The sequence below is a fragment of the Dermochelys coriacea genome, chromosome 3 (assembly GCF_009764565.3).
Source record: "Dermochelys coriacea isolate rDerCor1 chromosome 3, rDerCor1.pri.v4, whole genome shotgun sequence".
In the NCBI taxonomy this organism is placed as follows: domain Eukaryota; kingdom Metazoa; phylum Chordata; order Testudines; family Dermochelyidae; genus Dermochelys; species Dermochelys coriacea.
The window spans coordinates 451,232-477,013 of NC_050070.1; the positions used below are offsets into that span (position 1 = coordinate 451,232).

General features: G+C 47.3%; 1 protein-coding gene across 3 annotated transcripts in view; it reads left to right on the top strand.

Moving 5' to 3' along the window:
* IFT172 (intraflagellar transport 172) overlaps positions 1 to 25,782 on the top strand; it is a 154,257-nt gene that overhangs the window by 20,353 nt on the left and 108,122 nt on the right. For all 3 annotated transcript variants that reach the window (XM_038397429.2, XM_043509919.1, XM_038397430.2), the window contains 8 exons: positions 114 to 201; positions 4,802 to 5,016; positions 5,115 to 5,238; positions 7,072 to 7,167; positions 8,019 to 8,180; positions 12,541 to 12,594; positions 13,219 to 13,322; positions 20,295 to 20,380. In XM_038397429.2, coding sequence (XP_038253357.1) covers positions 114 to 201; positions 4,802 to 5,016; positions 5,115 to 5,238; positions 7,072 to 7,167; positions 8,019 to 8,180; positions 12,541 to 12,594; positions 13,219 to 13,322; positions 20,295 to 20,380 — 929 coding nt within the window. The remainder of the gene's footprint in view (positions 1 to 113; positions 202 to 4,801; positions 5,017 to 5,114; positions 5,239 to 7,071; positions 7,168 to 8,018; positions 8,181 to 12,540; positions 12,595 to 13,218; positions 13,323 to 20,294; positions 20,381 to 25,782) is intronic.

The window sequence follows — 25,782 nt, forward strand, 5'->3', positions numbered from 1 at the left end:
CCATTGGCTCCTGCAACCCCATGAGAATCAGATCAGCTGGGGATGGGAGGGAAAAGTGGGACCATGAATGCTGCTGTGACTCTATTCCGACTTGTCCTGGTGTCTCTTGACAGCGTGTCGGGGAAGGGGATCCTGTCTGGCCATGCAGATGGAACCATTGTGCGCTACTTCTTTGATGACGAAGGCTCAGGTGAATCACAGGTACTGAATGGGTCTTTGGAAAAGACTCCTTCTTGCACACATCCTTCCTCCGCAGTCACATCAGGCCTGGAGAGTAAGTGGGACCTGCGGAAGGGAGGGCAGGTCAGAGGAGGGGCAGCAGGCTGCTGTCATCACTGTGTGGCTAATGGAGCACTGATTAAACCATGGAAGGGTGTCTAGATCTAGTTTTGTATCAATTTCAGAATTTGTGTGGGAAGGGGAATTACCCCAGTGCCTGTGAGACCCAAGGCTATCCACATATCTGTGGAGCTCTGGGAGCACCCTGGTGCCCAGGAGAGCAGCACTCAAGTTGTGAGAGCTGTGGGGTATGTGTATTGCCTTCTTCCCACTGCCCCCTGTTGTGTTCTTCATAGTTACACCAACAGATTTTAACTGGAGATTTCCATTTGTAATGATCACCTTGGGCTTCCTCCTGAGAAGGCTTGAGACCAAACAGTCCTAAGCCAAGCTTTTCAAGCTCTCCATAGTGGACAGGAAGGTGGAAGAGTACTTATTATTCCAGCTGTCACTCAGAGCAGCATTTTAATTGCAGTAACAGGAAAAGTAAGTGGCTGATCCTCCTTCACAACGTGCCACAGGGGCAAATTCGTCTTGTGTCCTCATCCAGACCAGTCATCTTCCAATGGTCTTCCCAAAACCTCATTCTGATCACAGAAAGCTGGACCCCATGGCCTTGGCCAGGGGAAAGGGAATGCCATTTCCACTCGGCCCTTCTCTCTCTGGCTGGATTAGGTTGTGCATATATGTTACCCAAGGTAACAGAACCTGATGGTTTTAGAGATCACTCTGCCAGGGCAAAGGTGTACTGAGTCCACGGCCTGTTTATAACATTTCATTGTTTCCTGTTGGTCTGTCTATATCTAGATATTGTCTCTTGGCTTACATTAGATTGTCAGCTCTTGGGTCTGGGACTGTCTTTTTGTTCTGTTTGTACAACACCTAGCACAGTGGCGTCCTGGTCCATGACAAGGTCTCCTAGTGCTATGGTAATACTACTACTAATAATAATAATAATTATAACAGACCTGCCTCTGTAATGTTTCTGTTACAGAAATCTGCAGGGCTGCTACCAGAGAGTTCTTTCACACATACTCCGTACTGCTGTATTATGACATCTAGATCTGATATTTGCTCTGCGGGGCAGATCTGCAATCTCTTTGACTAGGACTTGCTGGCTACCCACAAGTGGGAATATGCAGAGGTGACCTTAGAGAACTGTTTGGTTCCCCATGCATTGCTGCTGCATATTCTACTCCTGGTGGAATTCTGCGCCAAAAAATTAAAAATTCTGTGCACAGTATTTTAAAATTGTGCATATTTTATTTGTCAAAGTAACACAATATAATTACACCAGTTTCAATTATTTTTGGTCATTTATTTCAAAATACCTGTTAGCAAGTATGTCTGTAACAATACAGACAACAAAAAAGATTCAGGATATGTTTTTTGACAAATAGATTCCTTACTAGGTGTATTAATACAGAATTCTAAGTAATTCATGTAAACTGCAATACAGAACTGTATTTCCCACATCCCTCAGAAGCAGTGCAAAGGCTGGGGGAGTCAGGGGTAGCTGAGGGACAAGGAAGTAAATTGCTGGGAAGGAGCTTGGGTGTGAACTTGGAGGGTTGTTGGGTATGGGTGGGAAAAGTATGGAACAGGGATTTATTAGGGAGCTTCCCCCATGCAGACCCTGGCTGACTCCTAGCCTCTCCCATTCAGTCAGGCACATCTTCCCCCGTCTCCATGTGTCTCTGTGCCCCCACCCAACCACGCCCCTGTCCCTATGTAGCTCTGCCCCTCCCTCCCCCTTGTGGCCCTGTGCCACTTTTCCACTCCCATTCAGCACATGTCCCAGTCTGTCTTCCCCCACTAGCCCTTATGAGCCCCTGTCTGACCCCTCCAGCACCCCACGCTTTCTGTCTCCCCATAGCCTCTGTCTTCTGACCTGGTCTAACAAGCTCTGCAAAGAAGGCAGCTCTCTCTCTTCCCTTGCTGGCCTTGAGCTGCAGCTTTGTTTTACCACCACAACGCCCTCTGGTGGGCAAAAGGCAGCACTGCAGAAGTTATTTTCTGCAGGGAGCTGCTGTTGTTCTTGTGCCACAACGCCCTCTTGTGGGCAAAAGGCAGAATCGCAGCAACGTGTCGGCAGAAGCTTTTTTCTGCGCAAAAAATTAGAAATCTGCAGGGCTCATTAATTATGCAAGCACGCAATATCACAAAATTCCCCCAAGAGTAATATTCATGCTACTCCCCTCCCACTGCCTTCCCCTCTTCTTTGGAGGGCTGCTCTCATGAAGCACTTCGCTTTAGCAAGAGGAATTGAGGCAGCTGATCCTCTTACAGCCTCAGTTTTGAATATCTGTTGCCACATGAGATTGGTTGTGCAGCCTCAACAGGCACTGCTTCCCAGGAGGTGCATCCCATGAGTGTATCTGTGCAGGGACAACACTGTATGCAAGAACTAGGGGACGCTGAATGAAAGGGAAAGGGGGGAATTCAGAATGGATAAAGGAAAATACTTTTTCACACAACATGTAATTAGATTATGGAACTCACAGGAAGTTTTTTGAGACCAAGAACTTAACAAGATTCAAAAAGGGGTTGGATGTTTATATGGCTAGTGAGAATATGCAGAGCTGTCATAATGAATGCTAACCAAATTCTGGCAGGGATGTTAAACCTCTTTCAGAGCTTAAGCCTCTAACTACATTGGTATGTCTGCAGTGCAGCTCGGGGAGTAATTTTCGGCTCAGGTAGACATACCCTTGTTCACTTTGATCGAACTAGTGTGCTAAAAATAGCAGTATAGCCATGGCTACATGTGTGGAGGCAAAAGCTAGCTGCATGAGTACCGTTCTGCCCAAACCCCTAGGTACATACTTGAGTGTCTAGCCCATGCCACTGCCTGTGTAGTCATGGCTATTGTCATAAATATAAAGGGAAGGGTAACCACTTTTCTGTATACAGTGCTATAAAATCCCTCCTGGCCAGACGCAAAACCCTTTCACCTGTAAAGGGTTAAGAAGCTAAGGAAACCTCGCTGGCACCTGACCCAAAATGACCAATGAGGGGACAAGATACTTTCAAATCTGGAGGGTGGGGGACAAAGGATCTGTCTGTGTGATGCTTTTGCAGGGAACAGATCAGGAATGCAGCCTTCCAGCTCCTGTTAAGTTAGTAAATAATCTAGCGAGAAATGCGTTAGATTTCCTTTTGTTTAATGGCTGGTAAAATAAGCTGTGCTGGATGGAATGCATATTTCTGTTTTTGTGTCTTTTTATAACTTAAGGTTTTGCCTAGAGGGATTCTCTGTGTTTTGAATCTGATTACCCTATAAGGTATTTACCATCCTGATTTTACAGAGGTGATTCTTTTACCTTTAATTAAAATTCTTCTTTTAAGAACCTGATCGATTTTTCATTGTTCTTAAGATCCAAGGTTTTGGGTCTGTGTTCACCTGTACAAATTGGTGAGGATTCTTATCAAGCCTTCCCCAGGAAAAGGGGTGTAGGGCTTGGGGGGATATTTTGGGGAAAGACGTCCCAAGTGGGCTCTTTCCCTGTTATTTGTTTAAAACGCTTGGTGGTGGCAGCATAGGGTTCAAGGACAAGGCAAAGTTTGTACCTTGGGGAAGTTTTTAACCTAAACTGGTCAGAATAATCTTAGGGGGGTTTTTCATGCGGGTCCCCACATCTATACCCTAGAGTTCAGAGTGGGGAAGGAACCTTGACAGCTATTCTGCTGTTTTTAGTGTGCTAGCTCGATCAAACTAGTAACTTTGCCCAGGCTGAAAATTACTCTCCCAACTGCAGTGTAGACGTACCCAGAGAGACCTAATGTGGGGGACAGATTGTTCTACATCCGCTACTGTGGGGTTCTTTTACTTTTCCTGGACTAGATGAGCCCTGGTTCTGGTCCAGTTTGGCAGTTCCTGTGTCCCTAGAAAACCATAGTCACGATGGTAAATAATGGTGGGTTTTGGCATCTGGGTGTGGGGTGCATCTTTTCTTTCCCTGCCCCTGTGTACAGCAGCAGGGGTGACAGAAGGTTTTAGGGGGCTTGAACTCCATTACTATTAGTAGTCGTAGTAATAGTTCCTGGTCCCAGCAACTTAAGAAGAGCAACCAGGCTCCCCTTTGTGCCCAACCCCAGATCCAGCCCTGTGTCCTGCAATGCTATATCCATGCAATCAGGATGTTTTTGCTGCAATGATCAGCAGTGAAATATTTGGCCGAGCAAAGTGAGGTCAACTTGATCGCTTAATTGTTTGTTTTTCTGTCTGTCTTTTGGTAGAAGCTATGAAGTGTACAACACTCTAGTTAATAATGTCGACATTTAAATTGTCAACAGTAGAGTTCAGAGTTAACAGACATTAAGGTGATGGGGCAGCTCATTCCTCAAAACTCTGGTTTCAGGCTGTTTCCGTGGCAACTTTGGCAGTCAGCCCTAGAAACCTTCTAGAAACATACTTTTTAAACAAGCAGCTGATGGTTCGCAGGGGGCTTTGTATCTGGTCTGCTCAGTCTGCTGCTGGTGCTTCTGCTCTGTTCAGGACTTTCTGTCTTGTTTATTGTAGGGTAAATTGGTGACGCACCCCTGCCCTCCATATGCCCTCACCTGGGCTTCCAGCAGTGTTGTGGCTGCAGGCTGTGATAAGAAGATTATAGCTTATGGAAAGGAAGGCCACATAATTCAAACCTTTGATTATAGCCGGGACCCCTTGGAGAAGGAGTTCACCACAGCAGCCACTAGCCCCGGGGGCCAGTCAGTTGTCATTGGCAGCTACAACAGGTATGGTGCCTAATGGCTGGGCCTTTCCGTTAGAACAGCCTTCCTCGCCTGCCACTTGCAGTTTTTCAAGGTCACTGCTTCCTCATTTCTTCCCACAGGCTGAGGGTGTTGAACTGGAGCCCCCGCAGGAATGCCTGGGAGGAAGCCAAACCCAAAGAAATCGCACACCTTTACACTATCACAGCCTTAGCATGGAAGAGGGATGGCTCGCGGCTCTGTGCGGTGCGTACCGTGAATAATAGCCTCAAGCAGTCCTCCAGAGCCGCCCTGAGGTGTGCTGGAGTGACAGTCCTGCCTGCTGCATGGTGGAGTCTGATCTGTGTCCCTGCAGTCAACGAGACATGGCACTGGGTGGGCCAGCCAGAGACCAAGGGGGAGGGATGGGACCTTGAAACACAAGGAGGAGGGGTGGGCTGGGATTTAGGGTGGGAAAGAAGTTGCTGCAATCTGGTATCTGATGAGAGTCGTATGAGTTTGAGAAATAGCACAAGTGATGGTTCAGCGGCAGCAGCAAGATCCCTTCCTCCAGGGAAAATAACAGAAGGGGTTGGGCTTGGCCTTCCCAAATGCAGTCTGCCCTCTGTCTCCCCAAAGCACCTGGTGGTGTGGGGATGAGCTGAGCTGGCATTAACCCCTTGTATTCCAGGGACCAGAGAGTGCCCCTGTCTCTGCCTTAGGGATTCTGCTCAAAATTATCCCAGGCTGAGAGTCCCTGGGTAAAAGATGTGCCCTACAAGGCTGTTCCTTGCTTCCCCTTACACATTTAAGACCTTGATCTTTAAAACAAACCTGGTTTCATTCTTTGATAAGATTAGAAGTTTGGTTGATGAGGATAACTGAGTCTATGTAATTACTGAGACTGTGGAAAGGCATTTGGCTTAGTACCGCATGATATTCTGATTTAAAAAATGATTTAATGATTTAAAAAACTTGTTAATGGATTAAGAACTGGCTGACAGACCTCACAAAGTAGTTGTTAATGGGGAATCCATCATTCAATGGCGGTGTTTCTAGTGGGATTCCACAGGGATCGTACTAGGCCTGACACTATTCTACATTTTCTACATTACTACCTGAAAGGGGGTTTCAAAGAGGATGGCTCTAGACTGTTCTCAATGGTAGCAGATGACAGAACGAGGAGTAATGGTCTCAAGTTGCAATGGGGGAGGTTTAGATTGGATATTAGGAAAAACTTTTTCACTAAGAGGGTGGTGAAACACTGGAATGCGTTACCTAGGGAGGTGGTAGAATCTCCTTCCTTAGAGGTTTTTAAGGTCAGGCTTGACAAAGCCCTAGCTGGGATGATTTAACTGGGACTTGGTCCTGCTTTGAGCAGGGGGTTGGACTAGATGACCTTCTGGGGTCCCTTCCAACCCTGATATTCTATGATTCTATGATTCTATGATTTTCTTCAATGATCCAAATGTAATGTAAATACAGAATCACTGCTGATTCAATTTGTGGTGACACAAAGACTGGAGGAATGGTCAATAACTATGAGGACAGGGCAGTCATACAGAGCAGTCTGGATAGCTGGTAAGCTGGGACCATTCAAACAAAATGTGTTTTTAATGCAGCCAAATAGAAGGTCAGACCTCTAGGAAGAAGGAATGTAGGCCATACCTATAGAATGGAGACTCTATCCTGGAAATCAGTGACTCTGAAAGGGATCTAGGGATCATATTGGACAGACAGTTGAACATGAGCGCCCAGAGCAACATGCTAGTGAAAAGCGCGAATGTGATCCTTGGATAGATAAGCAGGGGAGTAGTGAGTAGGAGTCAGGAGGAGATTTTACCTATGTATACAGCATTGGTGAGCTTAGTACTGGAATATTCGTGCAGTTCTGATGTCCACTTTTTAAGAAGGATGTTGAAAAATTGGAGAGGGTGCAGAAAAGAGCCACAAAGATTATTCAAGGGCTGGAGCAAATGTCTTAGAGTGAGAGAGCGTCATCTGTTTAGCTTATCGAAAAGAAGACTGAAGAGTGACTTGATTACAGTATCTAAGGATCTTCACTTGCTGCACTCTACCTGCCTTGTGTTTGCTCCCCAGGGCACCCTTTGTGGAGGGGTGGAGCAGTTTGACTGCTGCCTTCGCAGGAGCATTTACAAGAATAAATTTGAAATGACATATGTGGGGCCGAGCCAGGTAAGCAGTTCATCACCTGTGTGAAGCAGGTGTCTGTGAGTGAAGCTGTGATAATCAGTCACCTGGCATGCTTAGTCCTCAGTACTGTCTGCTACTCTCCTGTCTCACCCAGGTCTGCCTCCACAGCCCGCTCCCAGTCCCCAGACCTTCCCTGCAGTCTGCTGTGATGGGTTTCATAAGCTCTCACAGCTGGGCTCCTGCTTATACCCAGCCCCAATAAAACATTGGCTTTGTTTAAAAAATTCTGTTCAAAAGAGTTAAGGGTACCATTGGAATTCAGCAAAGTGCTTAAACAATTCCACTGGCTTGGAAAGCCCTGTGCCTTCTAAAACACCCAAACATTTAAAAGTCTGTAAATGGAATCCAGCCTCTGCCCTTGCCCTCCTGCCCACCCCAAGCCAAACTTTGGCCCCTAAAATTTGGAAAATATGCACAGAAGTCAACACAGTGCATTACCAGGCGAGGGTAAAATCCCATTGCTAGCTAAGGGATCCGTCTCCATCAGTTTGCTGGGAAGTGTGTATATTTTTGCATATATTAGGAACAAGATTCAATGTGGGTGAGTGGTGGAGGGCAGCTGGGATGACAGACCTGGCATCAGTTCCTGGCTCTAACATAGTCTCATTGTGTGCCCGTTAACAAATCACTCAGTCTCCTTGTGCCATAGCTCCCCATGGGTACAATGTGGGAGGTGGGGGGAATGGTCCCTTTTCCTGCAGGGGTGCTGTGTGTGTGAGGGGCTGGGGCATAGAACTATCTAGACAGATAAACAAGAACCTTCCTTAGGGCTCTTGTGTTGTGCTCCTGTAGGGGCCAGCCAGCTTCCTTACCTCTTGCCCTGCTCTCTCCAGGTCATTGTGAAGAACCTCTCCACAGGAACCAGAGTGGTGCTGAAATCCCACTATGGCTATGAGATTGATGAGGTGAAGATTTTGGGGAAGGAGAGGTACCTTGTGGCCCATACCTCAGATACACTGCTGCTGGGGGATCTGAACTCCAACAAGCTCAGTGAGGTACTGGAACTTGCTGCAGAACGTTGTGATTGACCTGGTGTCTCTGGATTCCCAGGAAGACTCACAGGTGTCTGAATAGTGTGTTGGTTAAAAACAACTAGTGGTTTTAATAAGTTGGAGGGGACTGGTTAGCTGAGAAAATTGGTAGTGGGATCTGGGCCCTGTTCTGTTAATTTAGGTGGAATAAATAGGCTAAGCATTTGAAATTTAAAGTATTAAATAAATTTCATTTGAACAGCATCCCTTGTTCCCTTGCCCTTTAGCTGGAGGCAGTTTTTGGAAGGAAAATCCGGCTGTTTGACCATCTGTGAGATGGTATGGACCATGGTAATAACTGTCATCCCAGGTGGTGTCTGAGATTCAGCTGGGGCTGGTGAAGGTAGCAAAGTCATCTGGTCGTCCATCCCCCCGCCCCCCATTCTGACCAGGACACCTCACAGGATCAGGATGATGAAGGCCAGGGTCCTAGGAAACGGCAGGAGTGGCAGCCGTGATGGTGAAGCTCGCTCCAGTAGCGTCTGCTGTTCTTTCCAGCTGTTCTTTTTGTTCTTCCCATACTTTCCCCACCAAATCATTTTCTTTTAAGGACCCAGAAAGAGAGTGATGGGTGTTGTGTCTCCCTTTCATATCTTTTCCCTTAATATTTATTGTAACATCTTACAAACTTTTACATACTTTTTACAGTTGAGCTGACAATTGGGGTAAATTTGTAGGCTCAGTTGGCATGACAGGTCTTTATGGGGGCCTTAGTTCCAATCTAGTAAGGAGCCCGAGCCCAGGGGCAGGATTTGTGACATCTCTATTAACATGTTCAGCTTGTATGTTTGTCTGGGCTGTGCAAGTTATAAGCTCTTCAGGATAGCATCTGTGTCTCCTTATGGGCTTGTGTAGTATCTAGCACATTGTGGGTGCTATGCAATAGATACAGTAAAAATAATTACAGTATATGCTCCCTAATAGCAACCCTGATATTAACGACTTCCAACTAATAACAACATTTTGCCAGGAACCAGTCCCATCCTATTTAATTTAATAGGATTCAAGGCTCTTAAGCAAAGTGATCAGGATAAGAGGGAAGGTCCTCTCACAGGTCAGTAACTGGTTAAAAGATAGGAAACAAAGGGTAGGACTAAATGGTCAGTTTTCCCAGTGGAAAGAGGTAAATAGTGGAGTCCCCCAAGGATCTGTACTTGGACCAGTGCTGTTCAACATATTCATACATGATCTGGAAAAAAGGGTAAACAGTGAGGTGGCAAAGTTTGCACATGATACAAAATTACTCCAAAAAGTGAAGTCCAAAGCAGACTGCGAAGAGTTGCAAAGGGATCTCACAAAACTGGGTGACTGGACAGCAAAATGTCAGATGAAATTCAGTGTTGATAAATACAAAGTAATGCACATTGGAAAACATAGTCCCCAACTGTACATACCAACTGATGGGGTCTAAATTAGCTGTTACCACTCAAGAAAGATCTTGGAGTCGTCATGGATAGTTCTCTGAAAACATCCACTCAGTGTGCAGTGGCAGTCAAAAAAGAAGACAGAATGTTTGGAACCATTAGGAAAGGGGTAGATAATAAGACAAAAAATATAATGCCACTGTATAAACCCATGGTATGCCCACACCTTGAATAGTGCATGTAGTTCTGGCTGCCCTATCTCAAAAAAGGAATATTGGATTTGGAAAAAGAACAGAGAAGGGCAACAAACATGATGAGGGGTATGAACCAGCTTCCATATGAGGAGAGGTTAAAAAGACTGGGGCAGTTCAGCTTAGAGAAGAGACAACGAAGCGGGGAGAGGATCGAGGTCTATCAAATCATGACTGGTGTAGAGAAAGTGAACCAGGAAGTGTCATTGACTCCTTCACATAACACACAAATTCGGGGTCACCCAATGAAATTATTAGGCAGCAGGTTTAAAACAAACAAAAGGAAGTTCTTCACATAACGCACAGTCAACCTGTGGAACTCCTTGCCAGGGGATGTTGTGAAGGCCAGACAGGGAAACTGCTGCTGATGCTGTGCAAACAGAGGATGCATCCACTGACTCAGCAGGCTCAGCTGACTAGCAGCAGACTGCTGATTGGACATCTTTTAAAGCTTCCTGTTCCTGCCACACACCTTGTCTGAGCAACTGGTAGCTGGGTCTGCTGCTGACCAGACCCCAGAGACTAAGTTTCTGCTGTCTCACCTGGTTCCCGCTCCTTGTTCCTGTTACCTCACCTCATTCAGTGTTGTGCACCCTTGCCCTAACTCCAATTACTGACTCTGGCTGTGACTCCCAACCTCAATACTACTCTGGGTTCCAACCATTAGTTCAGTCTTGCTCAAATACAGTTCCTGACAGACTGTCAGTGAGAGCACCACAGCTGGTCTGAGTGCTCAGGGAGAGGGGCAGTCTCTCCAACAGCCACAATTCAAACTGTACAGAGATTCATCTTTACTTGTAAAAAGAAACGGAATACTTGTGGCACCTTAGAGACTAAAATATTTATTTGAGCATAAGCTTTCGTGAGCTACAAGGTGCCACAAGTACTCTGTTTCTTTTTGCGGATATAGACTAACACGGCTGCTACTCTGAAACCTATCTTTATTTGTGTAATACCTGTGGGTGTGGATGAGTCTTTACAGGCTCCCCTGCCCCAGAGGGGGTGATAGACTAAGGATGTGGGGGAAGTTTGAAGGTCACAGCAATAAGAGATCAAGAGATGCTTTGTTTACATATATGGCATGTCTCTTTAGTCGGCACCTTGTATTACACCTGGAAGCAAATCAGAAGCCAGTGTGCTACAAAGGCCAGGTGAACACAGGGTTCACCCACTCTCAGTGCCCTTCCCAAAACTGGGTCAAGGGCTTTGTGCTCAGCAGCCAAGTCTGAACTTCTTGTCTCCATTGCAGCTCCTGCTGACATCAGTTCCCTAGCTTCGGTAGCATCCTCAGGGGAAGGGATGCCGTATGTATGACCTCCAGTAACAGTGCTAAACTGGGCTGGGAACAATAGCACCTGTTCAGAAACTTGAGCCTGTGGACACTGCTGTTTGGTAATCAGAGCAGGGGCTGACTGGAGTTAGTCTCCAGGTTTCTCTCTCCAGTGCTCAGCATCAAGCACAGTATCCCTGTCAGGTGTCCAGCCATACTTGTTTCTAGTAAGGAATCAGGTCTTGGCGTGGTCAGTTTATCTTGCCTGTGCTCCTTGAAGCTTTGACTGAAAGTCCCTGCTTGCGGGAGGAAGGGCCAACTGCAGCCGCTTTCTCTGGTTGGCTGGGTTTGCTGCCTCAGTCCGTTTAATGCCCTTTGACATCACTACAACTATTGTTATTAATTATTTTCAGTTGCCAAAGGTGTGCTGGGTACCTCTTCACTGCAACTGGGAGCTGTAATTCTCAGCGCTGGTAGATATCATACGTTACTCTGCTCAAGCTAGCGCACTAAAAATAGCAGCATGGCCACAGTGGCACAGGCGGCAGCTTTGGGTAGCCGCCGAGTAGCTAGTGAATGCATGTCTACCCAAGCTGGGAATTACAGCTCCTAGCTGCAGTGTAGACGTAGCCAGAGAGACTGGGGAAAGGCACCTTCTGTCACAGAAGGGAGAGAAATCTGTAGTCAGCATAACACACAGCAAGTGAGAGCAAAAACAGTGAGGTGAGGAGAGGGCAGGCAGAGATTCTGTTCCTTCCTCTCCTTTTTCCTGGACTTCGGTACCACTGAGTTCTATGGAGGAGTTTAACTGAGACCAGGGAGGTAGCTTAGGGAGCGTTCCATGCATGGGGGCAGCATGGAGGAAGGCACAGAGAGAAGGCCTGTGAGAGAAGGAGATGAAGGGATAGACAAGCTGTGTTGTTAGTGGAGGGAATGTGAAAGGAGTCCAGGTCCAAGGTGCAAGCTGGGGCCCTGGGAGCAAAGGCAGGGAGCTTGAATTTGACGCCAGCTCAGTGGGGAGCCAGTGATGGGTATGGGGGTCTTATTACCTGGAAAAGTAGGAGGAATGGCAGTGCAAACTGCTCGCTGGCCGTGCAGGCACCTGAAGTGTTGGGAGGTGAACTCTTGTGCAGCATCCCTCACTGTGCCTAGTCAGGCTGTTTGCATGGAAGACACCAGGCTTGTCTATGTTGCTGTAGAGAGTGGGAGGAGGTTAGTTCCACAGAGCCAAATAGTGAGATTTCAGAACCCAAGCAAGATGTAACAATCGAGATGAAGTAAGAGCTGAAATGCTTCTGCTGCTTTGATCGCTAGTTGGAATCCCATCTTGCTGACCCCAGGTCCCGTGGTGCCTGCAGCTTGAGATTTCTGCAGTGCAGTGACAGCAGCCAAAGGACCACCGGGGCAGTGCTCATTCACTCCACACCCTTGTGTTGCAGGTGGCCTGGCAAGGATCCGGAGGGAACGAGAAATTTTTCTTTGACAACGAGAATGTGAGTTGGATTGGGTGAAACTCTTCCCTCTCCTGGCTGAATACACTATTCACAAACTGCAAACATGAAGTCTGTCCCCTGGGGTGGCCCATTTCTTTGCCATGCCTCATGCTGTCCACCCAACTCCTGCAGCCTGTGGTCTGCTCCCTACCCTGCCCATGTTTCAGGGAGCAGAACAAACCTTTGGTATGGGATCTTGCATGAGCAGTGTTTCCACAATGGAGGGGTGGAAACAATGCCTAGGCAGCAGAGGGGTAGGGCAGAGGAGAAAGACACTGGGAGGAAATTAGACATACAGAAAGCAGACATTTGACTCACTGGGGGAAATCCTACTCCACCTGGCACAGCTAAGAGGCTTGGAGGAATCGGCTTACTAGCTTACAGCCTGGCTCCTACAGGACAAAAAACCTGAGCCCATTGGTACTGATTAATGGCAGACACAGCAGTGAGACCAAGGATGGAATGAGTTCCAGAGACTAAGCTCTCGTCCTGGCTCTAGAGGGTGAATCCAGGTCAGGGTGCAGGGCATCCCTTCCACAAACCCAGCTAGTACCTGTGCTCCTCCACTGAGCCCTTCCTCTCACACTGCCTGCTGTAGGAGTCCTGTCTTCTGTCTCCCTACAGGTATGCATGATCTTCAATGCCGGAGAGCTGACTTTAGTGGAATATGGAAGCAATGAAATTCTGGGATCTGTCCGCACAGAGTTTATGAACCCTCATCTCATCAGGTAAGTGTCACACCCCTCCTTATCCCCACCACAGGTACCGCCTTGAGACTGCATACGACTGATCGGGGGCCATCACATCCTAAATTGTCCCATTGCAGTCCTAGCCCTGAGACACAAGGAGACCCATGTTGCTCCTGAATGGTCTCTGAGTCTTAGCCTGCACTTAAAAGTTAGGTTGAGGTGGCTACATTTGTCAGATGTGAAAAATCTTACATCTCTGACTGACATAGCTATGCCGACTTAAGTCTCAGTGTAGATGCATGTGCGTCAACAGAAGAATGCTTCTGTCAACGTACCTACCATTGTTTGGGGAGTTGATATTTCTATACCTATGGAGAAACCCCTTTTGTCTGTGTAGTCTATGTCTACACTGCAGGGCTATGCTGGCATAGTCTCCATAGTGCAGATACCCTCAGTAAATCTGCTGCCTGTGGACAATGTTATGGCTAGTGGGTGCACAGTTATAGGAGGACAGAAGTACATTTGTCCCATGCATTTTTGTGCATGGCTCTGATGTTCCTCTTTCTGAAGAGGAACCCACACCTGGAGGCCAGCTGGTCTGACTGGCACTAAATGGAAGGTCTCAATGCCACTGAGTCTTGCTCTATTCCTAAAAAAATCTGTTCTTTACTTCTCTCTCCTTTGCAACTGAAGGCCTCTCTCTCGAGTGGTAACAGCTAATTTTACTATAACGGTGCAGAAAAGAACTAGATATGTTCGTGGATATGTTCATGTTCAAGTCTCTTATGTAAATTCAGTTGTCATGGGATATGAGGGAAGATCCGTTCATGGATTGAGAACTGGTTAAAAGACAGGGAACAAAGGGTAGAAATAAATGGTAAATTTTCAGAATGGAGAGGGGTAACTAGTGGTGTTTCCCAAGGGTCAGTCCTAGGACGCATCCTATTCAACTTATTCATAAATGATCTGGAGAAAGGGATAAACAGCAAGGTGGCAAAGTTTGCAGATGATACTAAACTGCTCAAGATAGTTAAGACCAAAGCAGACTGTGAAGAACTTCAAAAAGATCTCACAAAACTAAGTGATTGGGCAACAAAATGGCAAATGAAATTTAATGTTGATAAATGTAAAGTAATGCACATTGGAAAAAATAACCCCAATTATACTGTGACAAAGCTCTGTCCTTGCCTCCGTGGGTCCTGCTTTTCCTGGTGGATTTTGCTAGCCTCAGAGGCTCACTGTGACCCTGCATGTAACCCTTCTCTCTCTAGAGACAAGGGTCACAGTCTGCACCGCTACAGACTAGGGACCGAATGGCTCGGCAGCAGTTCTGCGGAAAAGGACCTAGGGGTGACAGTGGACGAGAAGCTGGATATGAGTCAGCAGTGTGCCCTTGTTGCCAAGAAGGCCAATGGCATTTTGGGTTGTATAAGTAGGGGCATAGCGAGCAGATCGAGGGACGTGATCGTTCCCCTCTATTCGACACTGGTGAGGCCTCATCTGGAGTACTGTGTCCAGTTTTGGGCCCCACACTACAGGAAGGATGTGGATAAATTGGAAAGAGTACAACGAAGGGCAACGAAAATGATTAGGGGTCTAGAGCACATGACTTATGAGGAGAGGCTGAGGGAGCTGGGATTGTTTAGTCTGGAGAAGAGAAGAATGAGGGGGGATTTGATAGCTGCTTTCAACTACCTGAAAGGGGGTTTCAAAGAGGATGGCTCTAGACTGTTCTCAATGGTAGCAGATGACAGAACGAGGAGTAATGGTCTCAAGTTGCAATGGGGGAGGTTTAGATTGGATATTAGGAAAAACTTTTTCACTAAGAGGGTGGTGAAACACTGGAATGCGTTACCTAGGGAGGTGGTAGAATCTCCTTCCTTAGAGGTTTTTAAGGTCAGGCTTGACAAAGCCCTAGCTGGGATGATTTAACTGGGACTTGGTCCTGCTTTGAGCAGGGGGTTGGACTAGATGACCTTCTGGGGTCCCTTCCAACCCTGATATTCTATGATTCTATGATTCTACTGAGCCATTTTCATCATAAGCCAGCGAGGGAGGTGAGGAGAAGTTATCCTTCCTTGCACAGTCTCTGTTGTCTCCCAGTCTCAGTGATTAATCAGGGGGCAAAGGTGGGGGGGAGCCCAGGCCCACCCTCTACTCTGGGCTCCAGCCCAGGGACCCTAAGAGTATCAGCTATGGTAGAAACATGACATGTACAATTCCCTGGGCTACTTCCCCCACAGCAGCCCTCACTTCCTCAAGCTCCACTTCACCCTTACCTCAGGGCCTCCTTCCTTATGCCTGATGTGGTGTGTACTACTCAGCCCCTCCAACTGTGCAACTTCTTCCCACAGCTCCTGACATGCACCCCCACCTGACTAACTGTGAGGCTTTTAACTAGTTTCAGCCAGCCCTTGATTGGCTTCAGGTGTCCCAATCAACCTAGTCTTCTCCCTGCCTTCTGGAAAGTTCTTAATTGGCCTGGAGCAGCTGCCATTTCACTTATCCTGGTACCAGGGATTTATTTAGCCTGGAGCTAATGTATCTATCTCCCACTACTTTTCGATATCCATCTGGCCTTGCCCTGTCACAATACATACAATATGATGGGGGCTAATTTAGCTACAACTAATCAGGAGAAAGATCTTGGAGTCATCGTGGATAGTTCTCTGAAGACGTCCACACAGCGTGCAGCGGCAATCAAAAAAGCAAACGGGATGTTAGGAATCATTAAAAAGGGATAGAGAATAAGACAGAGAATATCTTATTGCCCTTATATAAATCCATGGTACGCCCACAGCTTGAATACTGCATACAGATGTGGTCCCCTCATCTCGAAAAAGATAGACTGTCATTAGAAAAGGTTCAGAAAAGGGCAACTAAAATGATGAGGGGTTTGGAACGGGTCCCATATGAGGAGAGATTAAAGAGGCTAGGACTTTTCATCTTGGAAAAGAGGAGACTAAGGAGGGATATGATAGAGGTCTATAAAATCATGAGTGGTGTAGAGAAAGTGAATAAGGAAAAGTTATTTACTTGTTCCCATAATATAAGAACTAGGGGCCACCAAATGAAATGAATGGGTAGCAGGTTTAAAACAAATAAAAGAAAGTTCTTCTTTACTCAGAGCACAATCAACCTGTGGAACTCCTTGCCTGAGGAGGTTGTGAAGACTAGGACTATAACAGGGTTTAAAAGAGGACTGGATAAATTCATGGAGGCTAAGTCCATTAATGGCTATTAGCCAGGATGGGTAAGGAATGGTGTCCCTAGCCTCTGTTTGTCAGAGGGTGGAGATGGATGGCAGGATAGAGATCACTAGACCATTACCGATTAGGTTCACTCCCTCTGGGGCACCTCACGTTGGCCACTGTCAGTAGACAGAAAACTGGTCTGGATGGACCTTTGGTCTGACCCAATATGTCCTTCCTTATGTTCTTATGGAAGATAGGTCTATCAATAACTATTAGCCAGGATGGGCAGGACTGATGCCTCTCTTTGCCAGAAGCTGGGAATGGGCGACAGGAGGTGGATCACTTGATGATTACCTGTTCTGTTCACTCCCTCTGGGGCACCTGGCATTGGCCGCTGTTGGAAGACAGGATACTGGGCTAGATGGACCTTTGATCTGATCCAGTGTGGCCATTTTTATGTTATTAATGCTTGCTCATTTCTCTGTGAGGAGTTGGGATGCTCACTCTTCCATCTCTGTGTTTGCCAGCCCAGTCTTGAGGTAGCTTCTGGTCACTCACCCTTTCCAGCTGCTTCAATAAGCCAGAAAATCGCTAATGCCTCATCCTTGCTTCTCCATCTGTGGCATCTGAGTCAACTGAGCACTAAGTATGGCTTAGTCAGGCCTAATCCTTGTGCTTATGCTCCGCTCTGGACTGTTGTGGCAGTGCAGCCTAGCCCAAAGTGCTGGCCATGCTGTCAGAGGCAGGATGCTGACTTTCTGGACTAGATTGCAGCAAACACTTTGCAGGGTCCTGAGTCTGTGAGACAGGAGGTGGTTGTAAGAGTTTTGGCCATTTTGGTATACTTATCAATCATGGATGTTCCTTAGGGGACTAAAGGCTATTTGTGGTGCTTCTGTAATTCGGCATCCCTGATCATCCTCCGACAGATTCCTCTGCTCTGAATTGGTGCTCTCCATCCCTGAGGAGGTTTGGGTTGCACCCTTTGAGTGAACAGAGGCAGCTAACAGGAGAATTGAAGGGCATAGCTGCAGCCTCTGTGCTTGGAGGTAGCAGGACTTGGTGAGTGGTGCATTTGGTCTTTCTGGGGGTTGTCTGTTGCACTATTCTTTTGCTCTCTGTGTATGGGCTGCATAACTATGCCAAGGGCCCCTGAGGAAGCAGACAAACAGGGAATTGGAATAACTATTTATGAGCATAAATTGAATGGAATTGGTATTATTGAAACTTGAAGGGATGATTCCCATGACTGGAATGTTAAAATTAATGGTTATAACCTGTTTAGGAAGGATTGTGTGGCAAAAGGGAAGGGAACATGGCACTCTATGCAAAAATGGCATTACCTGTTTCTGAATCACTGAGAACTTGGAATGATCTTCAATGCTTACTGAGAAAGTTTTGGAACAAATTGATAAATTAAGTAGTAATAAGTCACCAGTAGCAAATGATGTTCACCCAAGAGTTCAGATGTGAAATTGCAGAACAACAAACTATAGTATTCAGAGTAGCAGCCGTGTTAGTCTGTATTCGCAAAAAGAAAAGGAGTACTTGTGGCACCTTAGAGACTAACAAATTTATTAGAGCATAAGCTTTCGTGAGCTACAGCTCATGCATTTATGTAACATATCGCTTAAATCAGTCTACGTACCAGATGACTGGTAATTAGCTAATGTGATGCCAATTTTTTAAAAAGTTCCAGTGGTGATCCTGGCAATTACAGGCCGGAAAACCTAACTTCAGTACCAGACAAACTGTTGTTACTCAGAACTCTAAGCCCAGGTCCCTGCTTCCTTGCCTGGTTGCTGCTACCCAGCGTGGTTCCTGCTTCCTTGCCCTGGCCCCAGTTGTTGACTCTGGCTTTGATCCTTCATGTGACTTCTGACTCCAACTCTGGCTTAACCATTGGTGTGATTTCTGACTGTGACTTAACTCTTGGTGTGACCATGATCCCAATGTTACCCATGGCTCCAACCACTAGGTCAAACTCAGACAGCCCATGTTATGGGTCCTGAGAGTATAAATCAGATGCTAGGAATTTTAGGAAGGTTGATAAAGGACGAAAGGAAGACAAGAAGAAATCTATGGCTAACAGAGTTAAGGACAATAAGAAGGAGTCTTTTAAGTATTTTAAGAACAAAATGAAAGCTAACAATGGTATTGGTCCATTATTAGATAGAAATGGTAGAATTGTTCGTTGACTTATAGATTCTAAGACTAGAAGAGACCATTGTGATCATCTAGTCTGACCTTCTGTATAACACAGGCCAGAGAAGTTTCCCAAAACTATTCCTAGAGCAGATCTTTTAAAACAACTTCCAATCCTGAGTGTACATTTAACAGTAATTAACCACTGGAACAATTTACCAGAGGCCGTGAGTCTCCATCACTGACAATTTTTGAGTCAAGATTTGATGTGTTTCTAAAAGATCTGCTCTAGGAATTATTTCAGGGCAATTCTCTGGCCTGTGTTATACAGTGGGTCAGAATACGTGGTCAAAATGGCCCCTGTTGGTCTTGGAATCTATTAATTTGCTCTCATTATTGTGTTCGGAGCCTATTTAGTATAATTTGTGGCGTACCAGCCTGGGAGTCTGGCGCCTGCACTTCCTGGAAGCTGTCTCTAATGTGCAGGCGCTCCCAAGTGGGTGGTGATGTGAGGTTCCTGGCTCCTGCTCCATTTGCTTCCACTGCCTTCACGGGTTGCTGAGCCTGTGCTATAAGAACCCTGAGAACCCTGCCCATACAATGCAATGAAATGGGAATTATCTGTGACAGTTTTATGAATTCTATGTGTGCCTCAGTTTCTCTCTGTCCTTTGCATTATTATCCCGGGGAGGAAAAAGGGTTAAGTTTCCTCTAGGGGGGCAGCACAGGACGTGAGGTGAGGATATTGCCTTGTTGTCAGTGAATGAGGTGGTTGTGGAACTGTCTGGAACCTGCTGAGAGGAGAATCCAAAAGAGGCAATGGAAAGCTCCAATGACCAGAACATTGACACCTAGCAAACAATGACACAGAGCAAGGAGGTTTTTGAGACATAACCAGCAAGAGTGGGCTTCTGGAGGAGGCTGGCTGCTCTCCCCTGGGAGTGCCTAAGGAGCTAAAGAGGGACCAAGCCTGAGACGGAATCCACTACGGCTTGGCTGGTGGGCTGCTCTGGCTTGACCAGAATGGGTGATGCTTTAACCTTTATTTCTGAATGCTAACCTCAGGCCTTCCAGTGCTGTGTTCCAGTTGCCTAATAAGTCCTACTCTGTTTTGAAAGGCCAGTTTGGTGTCACCACAAATACTGGCTAGGGAGCATTAATCCCTGAAGAGCAAACAAGTCTCTAACAAGGAGTCTCTCTCAGCTGAACTGCTGAGCAGAGCTCCCAATGTGAAGCAGGAATTCTGGAGTGCCAGGGCTCGATCTCAGAGGCAGTGAGGCTGTGTAGCCTAACCTGAAGGAAGAGTGAGACCCCCGGGGAGTCTGGCACACAGATGGGGTTCCTCCAAAAGACTGTTTAAGATGGGGCATAGGACTTATCCCACCGATCCGTGATACAAGATGTTTCAGAGGCAGAATTTCAGGGACCTGAGTAACTGTCCCTTCTCAGTAGAGAACCACCAATCTGCAGGGACTGAGGGCTGTATAGTACCCCATGGGACCTGATGGGTAGACTGTGGTGGTTGTGGGGATGGAGAGCCACAGGTCAGGAGATGTGGTTCCATGGGTGGAGGGGGACACCAGGGGTGGTTCTGGGGGAGGGTGGGAAATGCCCCATGTGGTTTGGCAAGTGCACAGCATTGTCAGTCATTCTTCACTCTTCTCCATTACAGTGTTCGCATCAATGAGAGAAGGCAAAGAGGGATGGAGGAGAACAAGAGGCTGGCATATCTTATCGACATCAAGACTATAGCAGCAGGTGAATGGTGACCCTCGTCCTCCCTGCCCCTGTCTACATTCACGTTGTTCCGGGAGGCGAATCATTAGAGTCAAGTTGCACCCATGTCTGACGGGGAGGCTGCCCTGCTCACGGGTCTGTTACCTGTCTGGTGAGGATGGTGTGTCTCTGGGGCAGGACCATATCTCCTGTCTGTGTGTGCGGCTGTCAGTCATCATAACTGAGATGGGTGTTAGTGCTGCCAGGTGAAGCTCCAAGAGTTGGGATGTATCAGCGCGTTCTGCCCCGATGCCTTAGGTATGTGATGTCATGGTGCAGTTTCCATGGGACCCCACCTCATCCGGGATCGCAGGACTTGAGTTCTGGATGCTCAGGTTGAATAGTGTGTAGAGAACAACGGAGTAGGGCAAGAATGATTTGCAGTCTGGAATGCTTGTCGTGCAGTGAGGCTAAAGAAGCTGTTTATTTAGCTTAACACAGAGAAGGTTAAGAGGTGACTTGATCATGGTCTACAAGTATTCACCTGGGGAAGAGATTTCTCATAGGAGAGACTTTTTAGTGTAGCAAACAAATGCAGGAGGAGATCCAATGCTTGGAAGTTGAAACTAAACAAAGATCGGAAATAAGGTGCACATTTATATAGTGAGGGCAATTAACCATGGGCACAACTTACCAGGCAGTGTGGCAGGTTCCCCAGCACTTGGAGTCTTTAAACGGGGACTGGGTGTCTTTCTAAGAAATATGCTGCAGTTCATCCAGCAGCTACACGTTCAGTGCAGGAATCGCGGGTGGGGTTGTCTGGCCCAGTGCTGTGCCGATCAGACTCGATGTTCAGAATGGTCTCTGCCAGCCGTAAATAGTGCATAAGAGCAGAAGAAGAGAGAATTGCTGTCTGTCACCATCATGAACAATAATGTTCCCAAAAAAGAAAAGGAATGTTTGTGGCACCTTAGAGATTAACAAATTTATTTGAGCATAAGCTTTCGTGAGCTACAGCTCACTTCATCAGAAAACTTATGCTCAAATAAATTTGTTAGTCTCTAAGGTGCCACAAGTACTCCTTTTCTTTTTTGCGAATACAGACTAACACGGCTGCTACTCTGAATAATGTTCCTGCCTTCCTGGCATTGCTCCCCAGCCCCCTGCTGGCCGTTTGGTCAGTACAGGTCGTTCCTGAGTGGTAGGTGACAGGGATGCACAATTCCCCTGCACCCTGGACTACATAGACCAAGAGTGTAAATCCCTGTCCTCAGCTCCTCTCTGCTAGCTGGAGTGGGCACAGAACCAACCTCTCCCTTTACCATCGGGTACACTTGAAATAGTTCTTTGGTAGTATAATTAATCGAAAACATTTTAGACTCATGTCAGTTCATGAGAGGGTTTGGCTGTGTGTATTGAGGTTTTGCTGTGTTTGGATTTCTTGGGCCAGGCCCAGGATGGTGGATCTTCCCCAGAGATTGCAGCTGAAGAGGTGTTCCTCTTCCCCACGATGAGCCGTCTTTGGTGGGAATTAAAAGTGCCTTCCTGCCTCAAGGAGGGGTCTTGGCCAAGGGATACGATGCCTGTAAGGCTTTCTATAAAGATAAGAAGGACTTTGCTCCAGGAGTGGCTCCTGCAAGAGGCTCTGCGGGACCCACTCCCGAAAAGCTTTCCCCAGGCATGAGTAGCATGACCCCTAAGCCTCCCTTGGTGCCAAACCCTGAGGCTAAAGCCCAGACAGAAAGGGGTTGACCTCGTGTAAATTCACTCCGCATATGGATTTTAACTGGATAACAAAAGACTATCCAGAGATAAACCAGGTAACATTAATGTTGGCAGGGCTGTAAAACCCTCTGCTTCAGGGTGTCTCTAACAATTGGGGCTGGGATGAGATTTTCATGAGGAGCAGGTTTAATAGATTTTTAAAGGCCAGAGGGAACCATTCAATCATCTGGTCTGATCTTCTGTATATCACAGGCAGCCAGGGGTGAAAGTAAAATGCAGGAAGGGGCGTGGCCTCAGGCGGAAGGGGTGGAGCTGAGGGGTCAGCATCCCGCAGCCCATCCATCTGCGCTCCCTGGCCCATGCTGCCCGGGGCTCTAGTGGAGATTTAAAGGGAGCCCCAGGACCTTTTAAATCGAGCCCCCGGGGCAGCTACTTCCCCTGCCGCACTGTCAGTGGCCAGGGAGACAGCAGTGCTTTAACATCGCTGCCCTTTTTGCTCCCCCCATCGACAGTCCTACCGGGTCGTCGCTGCCCCTTTTGTGCCCCCCACTGGCGGTCCTGCTGGGTCGTCGCTGCCCCTTTTTTGCCCCCCCACATTGGCGGCCTTCTGGTAGGGACTTGGCAGAGCCGCCAATCTGGGGCACAAAAGGGGCAGCGATGTTAAAGCACTGTTGTGGCAGCACTTTAAAGTCAGCGGTACGGGCTGATATTGGCAGCTACCTTTTACCGGTACACCGTACTGGCCCGTACCCCCTTCCTTTCACCCCTGCAGGCAGCTGAATTTCACCCACTTACCACTGTATTGAGCCCAGTAACTTTTCTGTTTGGCTAAAGCATCTTCCAGAAAGGCAGCCAGTCTGGATTTGAAAACTTCAAGAGACGAATAACCCACCACATCCCTTGGTAGTTTGCTCCAGAGATTAATCAACTGTAATGATAAAATATTGAGTTTTTCTTTCTAATTTACATTTCTATGGCTTCAGTTTCCAGCCATTGGTTCTTTTCTGCCTTTCTCCACTGGACTAAAGAGGCTTTCTCCCCAGGAAGGTCCTTAGACACTATAATTCAAGTCACCTTTCAGTCTTCTTTTTGCTAAACTAAACAGATTGAGCTCTTTAAATCTCAAAGTTATCCTCGGTTTTCTTCCATATGAGTATCGTGCACCAGTGGGATTTGGCCCCTGTGTCACTGTTCTCTTTAGAGAGCAGAGCTGACAATAGACTTAGGTCTGCTTCGTGGCTTAAGAAGGCAAAAGTTCTTGCAGGGATCCCTTGGCTTCCATGTCTGCGTTTCTGGGAACACTAGTTCTGCTTGATGTGTCTTCCAAGTCACTCTCTCAGCAGAGAAACCAGGGACACAGTGCCTAGCAGTGTCCCCTCTGCCTTACCTCTGGGCGGGATGGCATTGATTGCAATGCCAGGGCCTGCCGGGACTTAGTGGACAGAATGGCAGCAGGCAGGACGTTTATCCAGGAAGCCACAGACTGACATCCAGGATCTCCAGGAGAAAGAGAGAAAAGGGTCTCCCTGTGAGTGACAATCTAGCCATGAGTTGTTGTCTGCTCCAACTCTTGCATTGAAGTCACTGAGGAGGAAAAGTTTCTCAGTTGATGGTATTCTTTTGATAACTTGATGCAGAAAGTCATTAAATGTGTCTTCAGGACTAGATTTAGGTGTTGGTGCATAAGTACTAATGATGTTCACAGAGCCTATGGTTGTCGAAGTTTAAGTGAGATGATGTGCTCTGACTTCCCAATGGGTGTTTCTAGGAGCTTTACCCACTTGTTTTTCACAGCAAAACCAATACCATGCAGGCGATTTTCTTCACTGCTTTTACCTCACCAAAGAAAGGTATAATTGGCCTCTTGGACAGAACCAGCTCTGCAAGTCTCATTTCCTGGAGTGCTGCAAAGTCAGCGTTGACTTTGTACAGCTCATGGTCTATCAAAGCTGACTTCTGTGTGCTGCTTGTATATTGTAGGTTGTCATCATTGGTCAATCCTGGACACATGGTCCTGACATTCCAGCTTCCAAGGCAGAAAGTTCTTGGTTTCTTATTTTTGCCAGGTGCCAGATTTCCATCTGCCTTTCAGCTTTTGGTCTAGCCCCATACACCCCATGAGGCAGACAGACTGTGGTGGGTCAGCACCTAACTGTCCAGGGGCTGCCTGGCTTTGTGGTGGGCGGTGGCTGACCAGTGTAACGCAGTGATTCCTCCCACCATCAAAGGTGACTTGTGGCGCCATCTTCTACACCAATCAAGTGAGAGCTTATAACCTGTAACTGCCACCTTCTGTGTTGTGTCAATGCTGCCAGCAAGGGTGGAGTGTCCTCTCTGTGTGATGTTGCTGCAATAGCCTGGATGGTTGATATGGAGGCGCTACTTTGCCCATGTCAGCGTCCCCCTCTCAGCTTCACTGGTTTGGACCAAAGGAAGGACGGGAGTCGATACATTTGGAACCAGCTGTGCTGCAGGAGTTGCCAGTGCAGAGGAGATCTTCCATTTGCCTGCCTTTCGGGGCTCCACTCCTCGATTGGTTAGTAGTCTCAGCAAAGGGCCCAGTCTGTCCTGTGTGGATGCCCTTGGCAGAAACACAGTGAATTTGCTCATTCGCCTTTTGATAGCATTTCCTCCATCAGGGATTCCACTACTCTCCTCAGGCGCTTGTCTGCCTGAAGCTGTTGGCTCTTCCTGAGATTTCTGGGTTAATTAACCGCTGCCCAGCACTCAGCATTGACCAGTACAGGTTGTACCACTTATGGTCATAGCAGTAGCAGGTTTTCAATTCTGACCTGACAGGTAAGAACTCTCATAAGATTTTAATTGTTTTCCATGCTTCTGCATGTGACAGAATAGCCATGCCCATAAATGAGGGGTTTCAGAGTAGCAGCCGTGTTAGACTGTATTCGCACAAAGAAAAGGAGTACTTGTGGCACCTTAGAGACTAACAAATTTATTTGAGCATAAGCTTTCATGAGATCCAGATCACACCACACGATCCATTGTCTACAGCCAAGCTCTACGATATAACCGCATTTGCTCCAACCCCTCAGACAGAGACAAACACCTACAAGATCTCTATCATGCATTTCACCCTGGGGGCCAGAAGTGTGCATTTTGAGGGTGCGCCCAGGAGCAACACCCCAGTCAGTTCCCCAGATCCTTCCCACTCATTCCCGGATCGTCTCTGCCCTTTCCTTTCTGCGTGGTTAAGTGCAACCTCTGACTGCTGGGTCCTGGATATAGTATTCCGGGGCTATAAACTACAATTCATGGCTGCCCCTCCCTCCCACCCATCCCACTTCCCCATCCCTCTTCAGGGAACCTTTTCATGAGCAACTCCTTGTTCAGGAGGTCAAAAAACTCCAGTACCTGAGGGTGGTGGAGGAAGTTCCTCGGGACATGCAAGGAAGAGGCTTCTACTCCCATTATTTCCTCATCCCAAAGGCCAAAGGGGGCCTGTGATGCGGTGGCTGCCCCTCACTGGTATGTAAGGGGTTAAAGCAACCCTGTGGAGGCTGCGCGGGAGGCAGCCAATAAAGAAAAGGCTTGTAGTGCCAGCCAGTTAGGAGAAGGTTTATTGGTGGAGCCAATCAGGGCCAGGTTGGCCCGTATAAGAAGGGGCTGCTGAGCAGAGCAGAAGACAGTCACTCCCTGGAGTTCGAGGGAGGAAGACTGGCTGCTTAGAGGGCTGGAGCACTATGGACATAGCAGTGCAG